Source organism: Sinocyclocheilus grahami, unplaced genomic scaffold (genome assembly GCF_001515645.1).
Source record: "Sinocyclocheilus grahami isolate Dianchi unplaced genomic scaffold, SAMN03320097.WGS_v1.1 scaffold2395.1, whole genome shotgun sequence".
NCBI classification, from domain to species: Eukaryota; Metazoa; Chordata; class Actinopteri; order Cypriniformes; family Cyprinidae; genus Sinocyclocheilus; species Sinocyclocheilus grahami.
Window position 1 is genome coordinate 29,689 of NW_015507574.1, and position 12,479 is coordinate 42,167.

At 40.3% G+C, this 12,479-nt stretch overlaps 1 protein-coding gene across 1 annotated transcript in view; it reads left to right on the forward strand.

The window, feature by feature from the left end:
* The first annotated feature begins 10,642 nt into the window (after positions 1 to 10,642).
* The window catches only part of LOC107574932 (zinc finger protein 239-like), a 7,330-nt gene continuing 5,493 nt past the window's right edge, over positions 10,643 to 12,479 (forward strand). The window contains exon 1 of the mRNA XM_016261355.1: positions 10,643 to 11,052. Coding sequence (XP_016116841.1) covers positions 10,995 to 11,052 — 58 coding nt within the window. The 5' untranslated portion in view covers positions 10,643 to 10,994. The remainder of the gene's footprint in view (positions 11,053 to 12,479) is intronic.

The following is a 12,479-nucleotide window of genomic DNA, read 5'->3' on the forward strand; positions in this document are numbered from 1 at the left end:
CTCCGCCATTATTGAATCTGTCCTCTGCACTTCAATAACTGTCTGGTTCAGCTCAGCTACCAAATCTGACCTCAGAAGACTTCAGAGGGTAGTCCGGACTGCTGAGCGAATCATTGGTACAACCCTCCCTTCTCTCCAAGAACTGTACTCGTCCAGAGTGAGCAAAAGGGCTGGCAGAATCACTCTGGACCCCTCACATCCAGCACACTCCCTCTTTGAACTGTTGCCATCTGGTCGACGCTACAGAGCTCTGAGCACCAGAACGACCAGACACAGGAACAGTTTCTTCCCTCAGGCCATCCATCTCATGAACACTTGACAATAACTGTGGAACACACACTATTTATTCACTCATACACTTATTTATCTAACACACACACTCAGTCTACATTTCAATTTGCACATAATATACCTGTACATACAACTGTCTATTGTTATATACCTGTACATACAATTGTCGATTTGTATATTTTTATTCCTTAGTTACTTGTTCTATTTTTCTATTTTTTATTATCTGTGTTTTTGTTCTGTCACTGTCATTCTGTTACACTGTGGAGCTTCTGTCATGAAAACAAATTCCTCGTATGTGTAAACATACCTGGCAATAAAAATTCTGATTCTGATTCTGATAAATGTGAATTTCATGTTAAATAAGTAAATGAAAGATTGCTTGGATCTATCAAATATTAAGGGTTAAACGGCTCGCAGTTGATCCGTGATACGTAGGGATGAGACCCTATTCTGTTCGGCACGCACGTGATTCGCAAATTAATCTGCCAATTTACATGTTCAAGCAATTTTAAACCACAAGAATAAGAAACGAAAGAGAGCTCAACTCGATACTGACACACTGTTCTCGCACACAATCAACGCGCGTACAAGTATATAGACGTGTTTCAGACAGCGCGGAAATACTGAGTTGCATATATGTACACGAAATTAGCTTATGTCAAAAACGATTCACGGCATTGTGCTTTAAATTTTTTTTTTCTTGCTTATCCGAAAAAATTCTAAGATCGGTGACCAAACAAACAAACAATTATATAATGCGTTGAACCACTACAATACTATATAATAGCCTAATATATATATTCCGAGATAATATATATATATATATATATAGCCGGTCCGCGAGAACATTTTCTAAACGTAACCGGTCCGTGGTGTAAAAAAAGGTTGGAGACCCCTGCTTTATACAATACAGATTGTGTCAGCAGAAACAAACAAACAATTATATAATGCGTTGAACCACTACAATTCTATATAATAGCCTAATATATATATTCCGAGATAATATATATATATATATATATATAGCCGGTCCGCGAGAACATTTTCTAAACGTAACCGGTCCGTGGTGTAAAAAAAGGTTGGAGACCCCTGCTTTATACAATACAGATTGTGTCAGCAGCTTTACAGTGTTAAACAGTAAAAATGTGTGCCGATAATGCAAGAGGACAATAGAGTCAGTTCCCTCTCGAGCTTTCACGAGACATCACAGAGATATTTCTCCGTTAAGGGAACTCCTTCCCTTCCAACCTTTCCTGAAGTCCAAATGACTGGCCAATTGACGCGAAGTATGCAAATCGCATGCAAATACTGACGAGCTCAAGAGGCAGTATAAAATGCGGTGCACACGACAATTACATCAGAATCTTCTACTTCACCTGTTGAATTCACTATGGCAACAATCTGCAAGATCTGCGCGCGGCCAATAGAGCCGCCGGATCAGCACGACTACTGTGTTGCCTGCTTGGGCCTGGCCCACGCCGAGGCGGCGCTTGACGAGTCCAAGTGCTTCGGACCCGCCGCGATGTGGCTCGCGGCCTATTCGGGATGAGGCCCACTGCCACCAGCGTGCCACCGGTGGCGGGAGCGTCGTCTTGTCGCTCCACCAACCCCAACGGTCCCGTTCCCCGGTCTCACTCCCCGAGGACTGCTTCCGCCCTCGTTCCAACATCGCGGAGTTTGTGTCCTTTAGCTGGGAGGAGGGGGATGACTCGATGTCCATCTAGGCCTCGGAGAGGGAGGATTGGGCGGGATCGGAGTCCTATCAGCCGGACAGCATGGGGCCCCTAGACCTCCAGGAGGAGCTCATGAGGGTTCTGTCAAAGGCTGTCCAGGAGTTGGAGCTTACCTGGAGTCCTCCAGAGGAGCCTGCCAGGAGTAAGCTTGACTCCTGGTATTTCAGGTCTGCCCGGAAAGCTGACTCGAGGACGTCGGTCCCCTTCTTCCCCAACGTACATAAGCAGCTGGTGAAAACATGGTCAAACACTCGCCGGCGCATCCAACGACCAAGCCGCTAAAGCCGCTGTCAGTTCCTGAGCATGTGGGAAGTTATTCCGGGAATCTCGCGCTGGCTACTCAGTGTGATAGAGCGTGGGTATACCCTTCAATTCAGACGCAGACCACCCCGTTTCAATGGTGTGGTGCAGTCTCTAACATTGCCTCGAAACGCCCTTGTTCTGAGACAAGAGGTATGCAGTCTGCTCTAAAAAGGATAAGAAGCGATAGAACGAGTCCCTCCCAGCGAGCTGGAGAGCGGGTTTTACAGCTGCAATGTCGTGGTACCCAAAAGAGACGGGGGACTCTGCCCGATTCTAGATCTCAGGCCCATCAACAGAGCGCTTTGCAAGAGTCCATTCAGGATGATAACGCTGAAACAAATCCTGGCGCAAATTCGCCCCGGGGACTGGTTTGCATCCGTGGACTTAAAGGATGCATACTTTCACATTCAGATAGCACCGCATCACAGACACTTTCTGAGGTTTGCTTTCGAGGGCACAGCGTACCAATACGCTGTTCTCTCGTTCGGGCTGGCTTTAGCCCCGTGCACTTTCTCAAAGTGCATGGATGCAGCACTTTCCCCCCTCAGAGCGAGCGGGATGCGCGTTCTTAACTATCTGGACGATTGGCTCCGTGATGTCTCGTGAAAGCTTGAGAGGGAACGCTCTGGTTACTGTCGTAACCTCGGTTCCCTGAGAGTGGGAACGAGACATCACGGTGGTCGCCGTGTTCGCTGCTCGATCAGCTAAGCTGCGTTCAGTATCAGATTCTAATGTAATTGTCGCGTGCACCGCATTTTATACTGCCTCTCGAGCTCGTCAGTATTTGCATGCAATTTGCATACTTCACGTCAATTGGCCAGTCATTTGGACTGGCGGGAGCCAATAGGACTTCAGGAAAGGTTGGAAGGGAAGGAGTTCCCATAACGCAGAAATATCTCCGTGATGTCTCGTTCCCGCTCTCAGGGAACCGAGGTTACGACAGTAACCGGAGCGCTTTCCATTTAAAGTCAGTGCATTGTTGGTTCAGTGATGTCATTGTTCAGCTCAGTTCAGTTCAGAGTTTCTGTGCAATCAAGTCTACAATCCTGCCAGAAATGAAGTGTCCCCAACTAAGCAAAACAACGGTGACAGTGGCGAGGAACCAAGACTGAAGCGGAGACAGCAATGGAGAAAAAAAAACACTTGTGAGAGAGCAGGCTTAGTCAGGGGTCAGTTCTCCTCTGGCCAGAATTTGGATTGTGTGAGGCTGAAAAACTCACCAGCTCTTCTTACACAGATGATCTGAATAAAAGTCACAGCAGGAGCAGCAAACACTGCAAACTCAACAATAATCACAATCACTGCAGGAAAGATGGACATATTGTAGTGACCTGGTACTTGATTTAAGAGTTTGTCACTTCTTGGGTCTGCCGGGGAGATTTTAGACACCTCTTTGTTTCCTCTTTGATATCCATTAAAATCCAGGAAATTGAAGTAAATCACAGTTGATTTATTCATCTTGAATGTTACAAAAATAAACTGATGCAACTTAACACTGAAAGTAAAATACAAAATAATTAAAGCTGCAAATTACAAGAGCACCAGAAAAACATTGAAGGGGAGAAAGAAGCTAAAGACCGTGTGCTCCCAGTAGACCACGCCATCTCATTAGACACCTGTGGTTTTATCTTATGGTTTGTCCTATAGAGGGCACACACAAACTCCAGAAAACATGCAAGTAAGAAGGAAAAACATAAAACAATATGACAAAACCTATAAATAGCTCCTACACATATGATAGACAGAATCAAGACTTTGTAAATGAAATCAAAGGTATAAAACTATAAACAATTCTTGACAAAGCACTGCAGATTGTCTGTTTCAGAATTAATGAACTGCATGTAAAGAGGTGTGGTACCTCTGAATAATGATCCAACAGTCCTACTTATTCAGTTTCTGCTGGATCTGTGATCATGTCTGTTAGTTCAGTTCAAATATAATGCAATATATAAACAAATCATCATCACTTCAACACATCATACTTGAGCTTCACATCACAGAAATGATGAATGAACTTCCACTGTTTCATGAGTCCATCATCTATTATCATGTTATTTCAATCTCAAGGTGTCAGGAGAAACATTTACCGTCCGAATAGGGCTTTTGAGTTGATCTGAATCTCACAGTACAAGTAATACAAGACAATTGAACATAATACTCATAACTCATAAAACTCACATGAAACTCATAAGAAAACACAATGATATTTATATCATGAAGCAAAATGATATGCAAGAATAAAACTGAGACATTGCTTTTTGGGGAGGCACTGTGAAAACTTTAGATAATGTTTCTTTGTCATGTTAAATGTTGTAGCTGTGAAAAGCTCTTTCCACACAAATGACATGAATGTAGCTTCTCGTTTGTATGAACTCTCAGGTGCTGCTTCAGGTATGAAGCTCTCAAAAATGTTTTGCTGCATTGATCACACGTGTGTGGTTTCCCTCCAGTGTGGATGTTCATGTGTTTCTTAAGGTTTGATGATTCTGTGAAGCTCTTCCCGCACTGATCACAAGTGAATGGTTTCTCTCCAGTGTGAACTCTCATGTGAACATCCAGACCATGTTTGCTTGTCAAACTCTTTCCACACTGAGTGCAGGTGAAAGATTCCTTGTCTCTTTTTTTCTTTAAATCTTTCTTTGGATCTTTTGTTTGAGAGCAGCTCAAGGGTTTTGCTCCAGTTTTGACATGATTTTTCTCCTCAACTTCACTTGATTCTTCATTCTCATTTTCTTCAATTGACTCTGAAATTAAATTAAAAATTGTTATTTTTTTTAGTAACTCATAAAAAAAAACTGTGAAAGGACATAAAAATTAACAATGACATAAGAGCGGAAATAGGGCTGGACGATATGACCTAAAATCAAAACCTCAATTAATTGAACACTTTAACTCGATTAAAATTATTGAATGATTATTTTATTTTTAACATTTGTTTATATTCTAAAATGTAAATTTTATTAAATTTACACCAGTGTGCACGCATTTTTAGTGTTTTATATACATAAGATACAATAAGAACACAAACAAAGAAACAAAAGTAAATCAAACTGTCAAATACAATAAAACATACAAATTCAGAAAAAAAATAGTGCTTTCATTTTTTCATGTAGGTTTACTAACATTACTGTTCAGTAGGTGTGTGACGAGACACGAGACGAGACGAGATATTTAAACTTTTTTAAAGAAATCCTCAATGATGAAATATATAAGGAAATCAACTGCAACTGCATTGTTTATTTTTCAACTGAAAAACACAAAATGCAAAAAATGTAGGTGTATTTTTCAATCAACTTTTACTAAATGAAATTAAACTTCTATTTTAATGAATTATATGCAGTAATAAACAACATGAGCTGTGAGTGATTTTGTTGTTTGATTAACATTGCTGGCTCAATCTTCAGAAGGTGACTGCATATATTCACACACATCAGATTTTCTTCCAGGTGTTCATGTTCTGACGTTAATTTGGGTTTTAGGGAAAAACTAATGTGCACCGCTGTGAAGGGAAAGTAGCTGCGCTAAACACAGCTAGTTTTTAATACTTTTATCTGATATCTTAAAATCAACAATAAAATTAGCTTAATATCACAGCCACAGGCCTAAAGTGTAAGCAGATGTTTGATTGTTTAGTTCTCTGCTCTATCATCACAATTAAACAGGGCTTTCATGTTGAGCGCTCTGTAGCTCCTCTGCGAATAACACAAATGCATCACAGACAAAAGTCCTAATATTACTGCATACAAAAACAGAGACTCTTGCAAGATAGAAGTGTCCCTTATTGTTTGCGGCTTCAGCAAGATTATTAAACAGCTCTAAAGATTGTTTTCCTATTACAATAAATCCAGATCTAAAACTGCCTCAAGCTTTATAACATTCAGCCTCATTAATGAAGAATGAAGAATAAACACCAACCTGTTAGTTCTTCAGTATCTTCAGTGTGTTTGATTCTGCAGGGCTCTGGATCTCTCATCTTCTCTCTGTCCTCTTTAATAAACTCAGTCTCTGCAGATTTCAGCTCTTCCTGATGATTAGATGCTCGTCTTCACTTCAGCATTTATTGCTGAGTTACTGAATGTGTGATTGTTGTGGGAGGAGCTTCACTGGACATGAATGTCTGAGTGAAATAATCAGATTTGCCAAAATCAACAATAAATAAGGCCCAAAAAATAAATAACGTTAGTCAGTTACTTATATATATATATATAAATAATTTAAGCATTTATGTAGGTGAAGGAGATGAGAGACGAGAGCTCACTCAGTAACACTGCAATATCATGTGGTAATAATTCACACATTACATGCATTTCATAGCCACATGGGACATTTTAAATCTATACATGAACAGATTTATAATATATAAAAAATCTGTAACGTTACAGATTTAAAATGTCCCACGTGGCTCATTAATTGGGCTCAAAGATGTATTTATCAGTGTTTGTAAGTAATTATAACCATGTAAAGTGACTATAACAAGTTTGATCTGCCAAAGAATCCATAAATTCTGCCATAAATTAAATCGCAGCAGCATAACTTGATATATGTTTGCATTCATTCCTCTCACAGATCACGAGACATTCAGTAACAGCAACATTATTATCACTCCAAACATCGACACAATCATTCACACGAACACACAATAACACACGTGTTTCCTCACATGTTTCTTTAAGTTAGCAAATGCAGAATCAGCACGATTAAAACAAGGCAGAAACGAGCTCGTATGTGTTGCATAAACAAACAGTGTAAAGTGTATTTAACAGTTAAATAAGTGAAATACTGTGCTCTGCTCTCCTCTCCTCAGAACACTCGATGCTGACGGAGTGACCGCGTGCTAGTGATGACGTCATCGCCGCGAGGCGGGAATCGGGATCATCAAAAAAGCAGGGGGTTAAAATGGCGGGCTGAACGCATGTGTTTTTACTGAGCTGCCTAGCTAATCTCCCAATTCAGTCTTGAAACGTACACAAGTCTCACTTACGCCTGCCTAAAATAGCATTTAAACACCGTATATGTGTTTTGTGTTCTCAAAATGCGGAAATCTTCACAGCAAACTAGCCTCCCGAAGATTATCATCCCTCCGGCCCGTGGCTCGACCCCAGCTTCGGTCTCGGACGACTCAGAAATGGAGGTACAGTCCGCTCAAACAGATAAACGCCGTGACTCGTCACATTTCACCCCTACTAAATCAAACGCCTTGAAAAAATTAAGGCCTCACGATGAGGATATCACTAATGCAACTCTTCTGCAAGCCATAACTTCCCTGACGACTCGCTTTGACTCACAAGATGAAAAACTAGAAGAAATGGCGAACCAAATGCGAAGGAACAGTATCATGATCACAGAGATTTCCAAGGCTGTCGAGTTCAATGCTGCTGAAATTAAAGAGTGCAAAGATAAGTGCCGAGAGACGAGCAAATCCCTCCTGGGATAATTTCATCGCACAAAGACCTGGCGAGTAGAACATCTGAACTCGACGCGGCCTTCCAATATGGGATGATATTAGACTCAAAATGATTAATAGATGCACGCACAATTATGTACTGCATACATTTTATACATGTATCTTAATAACCACAAACAAATACCTTTCAATTTGAGTCTGTGGAATTCAGGATTAAATGATTGTGCAGCGATTTTTACAAATACAGACATGTTTGCGAATAAAAAAATTTCTGTTCTGCATTAATATAATATAAATTGCTCGTGCAAAAAGGAATCCGTGCATACGTGGATCAGGTGACACACGTGCGTTAATTGACGTCTAGTTCGAGTCGATCTTGTTCGGTTCATTTGGATTTTGAGACTTGTGTATGGCACAAGGCAGTTTACAGCATTTCACGTCCCCCCCACACACAACTACCAATGAACAAGGCCCAGTGCAACTCATTAACGTGGACACGATTTGAAAAATTCGCAAATGTGCATCACTACACTGAAACAAATGCTTTTCAACCGGTGTCTGCAGAGTTAAGAATTACATTAATGTGCAGCGTTTTGTTCAAATAGAGACATATTTGTGAATACAAATGTTATATCTTCACAGCAAACTAGCCTCCCGAAGATTATCATCCCTCCGGCCCGTGGCTCGACCCCAGCTTCGGTCTCGGACGACTCAGAAATGGAGGTACAGTCCGCTCAAACAGATAAACGCCGTGACTCGTCACATTTCACCCCTACTAAATCAAACGCCTTGAAAAAATTAAGGCCTCACGATGAGGATATCACTAATGCAACTCTTCTGCAAGCCATAACTTCCCTGACGACTCGCTTTGACTCACAAGATGAAAAACTAGAAGAAATGGCGAACCAAATGCGAAGGAACAGTGTCATGATCACAGAGATTTCCAAGGCTGTCGAGTTCAATGCCGCTGAAATTAAAGAGTGCAAAGATAAGTGCCGAGAGACGAGCAAATCCCTCCTGGGATAATTTCATCGCACAAAGACCTGGCGAGTAGAACATCTGAACTCGACGCGGCCTTCCAATATGGGATGATATTAGACTCAAAATTATTAATAGATGCACGCACGCACAATTATGTACTGCATACATTTTATACATGTATCTTAATAACCACAAACAAATACCTTTCAATTTGAGTCTGTGGAATTCAGGATTAAATGATTGTGCAGCGATTTTTACAAATACAGACATGTTTGCGAATAAAAAAATTTCTGTTCTGCATTAATATAATATAAATTGCTCGTGCAAAAAGGAATCCGTGCATACGTGGATCAGGTGACACACGTGCGTTAATTGACGTCTAGTTCGAGTCGATCTTGTTCGGTTCATTTGGATTTTGAGACTTGTGTATGGCACAAGGCAGTTTACAGCATTTCACGTCCCCCCCACACACAACTACCAATGAACAAGGCCCAGTGCAACTCATTAACGTGGACACGATTTGAAAAATTCGCAAATGTGCATCACTACACTGAAACAAATGCTTTTCAACCGGTGTCTGCAGAGTTAAGAATTACATTAATGTGCAGCGTTTTGTTCAAATAGAGACATATTTGTGAATACAAATGTTACAGTTTGTATTATGTTCAAATAGAGACATATTTGTGAATACAAATGTTATAGTTTGTATTAAAGTATCATAATTTGTGCATGTAGCTATTCAAATGTGCATTTGTGGATCAGGCGACGCACGTGCATTCATTCACGTCTCTTCTGAGTCGATTCTATTTGATTCATTTGAATTTTAGCCCTTTTAGCCTTGCCTAATCCACACACACACACAGCTCTTTATCCACGCGCAGCTGAGCCAAAGAAAATCAGCAACCACTAGATGGCACTAGCCCCAGTCACATGTGCGCGTTCCATTGAGTACGGTTTCATGAATGTTACATTGGCTGCGTCCGAATCCGCCTACTTCTCTACTATATAGTAGGCGAAAAGCAGTAGTCGAGCGAATAGTATGTCCAAAACCTCAGTATTCATAAAAGAGTAGTCGAGAAGTTCCCGGATGTCCTACTGCTTCTGCCAGCTTCATGAGTGCTTGCAGATGGATACTTTTCTATCCCAGGAGGCCACGCGAGGGGATACATCATAAAGAAGAAGAAGAGGATAATCGAACATGGTGGAAACTTTGAATGAGGTTGTTTACAGTATTACAAAACAAAACACGGTTCCTTATTTTAAATTTGCATTTGTTGTACTACTTTAGAGCAAATTGTTGAAAGTGTAAAGATGCTAAATGAATTGTCTTCTGAATATGACCTCGTTATATCGTAACACAAACACACGAATTACACATATGGATGTATATTTATGGCGGTAAAACCGCATACAGCGCTACTGAGCCACTCAAAATGACCGCAAGGGAAATTCCCTCATTGCAACAGCCCTAATGCTAAGACAGAGAATTCGCTTTCCTTGGACATGACAACCTATTTTCACAAATATAAATGACTCGGCCTGGCGGACAGAAGCAAGGAATTGCACGCACTCAGTCAATCTCTCTCTCATTCACTGTCTGTTTAGGCTTGTTAAGTGCAAATCTGCGGAATCTCTGTACAAATCAGCATGGTACACATTAACTTGTTTAATATTCAGTCCACGTGCATGAAGTGTAAAACGAGAAGGGCATAACCGTTTTCACTTATTAAAAATAAAAAATAAAACTGGCAAAAATCGCGGTTGCTGCGGTTATTGCATTCCTCTGTGGATTGCTCGTCAATAGCTCATATTGCGGTTATCGCGACAGCCCTAGACAGATAGGATAATTTATTATGCCTATATATTATTAATATTTATAAATGATAAAACAATTAATATAAAATTAATTGTAATATATGTATTTATCTGTCTAATAATACAAATACAATAGTTACTCATCTACCAAGCTCTGAAAAGCTAGTTTATGCTTTCAACTGTTTTCTTTATACTTCAATTTGCATTACATTTATTTTCTGCTGTATATTACTATAAAAACAAACTCAGTGATGTATTTTTTATTTTGGCAGATAAGCTCCTCCTCCCACATGCTCACTGGTAGTGAAGCTCCGCCCACTGCAACACATCATCAGTGAAGCTCCTCCCACAGTAATTCATCAATAAATGCTGGAATATCTCCATCAGTTCACAAGTGAAGATGAGCATCTAATCATCAGGAAGTGCTGAAATCTGTAAAGACTGAGTTTAAAGAGGACATAGCGAAGATGAGAGATCCAGAACCCTGCAGAATCAAACACACTGAAGATACTGAAGAACTAACAGGTTGGTGTTTATTCTTCATTAATGAGGCTGAATGTTATAAAGCTTCAAACAGTATTAGTTTTGCTGTAACAGCAGGGCTCGAAATTAACTTTTTTACTTGGTAGCACTGGTGCTCCCAACTTCAAAAAGTTAGGAGCACCAGCAAAAATTTAGGAGCACTCATCAAAAATGTATGAGCATCACAACTACAAATGATATATTAACAGATTTTATCCTTACATTCTTAACTTTAATGCAGATTTTGTATTGGTTAATATTAGATGTCAATCTCTCAGTAGCTGCTTTACGCTAACTACCGCGAGAAAAAGAAAGGGCTGAAGAAGAGAGAAAATGAAAAGAACACTGACAGATTTGTTTTGTAAACAACCTAAAGTTAAGCTCTTCTTTAGAGAGGGTTAGGATGGTGTATGCCAGGGGTGTCCAAACTCGGTCCTGGAGGGCCACTGTCCTGCAGAGTTTAGCTCCAACCCCAATTAAACACACCTGCACCAGCTAATCAAGGTCTTAGGCATACTAGAAACTGGCAGCCAGGTGTGTTGAGGCAAGTTGGAGCTAAACTATGGAGCGAAGTATGCGGTGTTAAATTTTACATTCAGCTCTGCCAGTTGCACCGAACGGCTGGCAGCTAGGGGTGTGCGATATTGACAAAAAATTATATCTCTATATTTTCTGGGATTTTATCAATAACAATAATTTGACTGAGTGTTACTGTGCTGATAATTTAAGGACTACAGTGGACAGCAGCAAGTCACTGTTAATAAGTGAGTCATTGCGATTAAACCGAATCATTTAACGAATGATTCATTCAGGAACGAAACGCCCTCATGTTGCTCAGAGACTCAAAACAGCGCTTTGACTGTGCTTGGAATTATTTTTTTTGGCGAAATAGAGCAAAAACAGGCAATATAGTGTCTAAAACGTAAGTCTCTTAATATTAACTTCTTTTTTACTGAACAGTTGTATAAAATCAATATCACATTTGTAATCATGCTGATTTTTGGAGGAAACAGCACTCTTCTTTATTGATTAACTATATCAGGGATAGGCAATGTCGGAGTGCCGCTGTCTTGCAGAGTTTAGCTCTAACCCTAATCAAACACACCCGAACAAGCTAATCAAGGTCTTCAGGATTACTAAGGCTACAGACAAGTGAGGTTTTTTTTAGGGTTGTAGCTAAACTCTGCAGGACATCGGCACTCCAGGACCTACGTTGCCTACCCCTGAACTATATGAAATGATGTAAAGGCCCCATATCTTGAATTTTGTGATGCATTTTAATAAACTGAATCATGCCGTGAAAGAACGCACTTTAAATGCGCACGCACACTAATCTAACCTAATAGACTTCACGTCATGTATGCGTGCACTCTCTGTAGGTGTGTTTTGTTTGGATTTTGCAATATACTCGATAATGTCAAACCGCACAT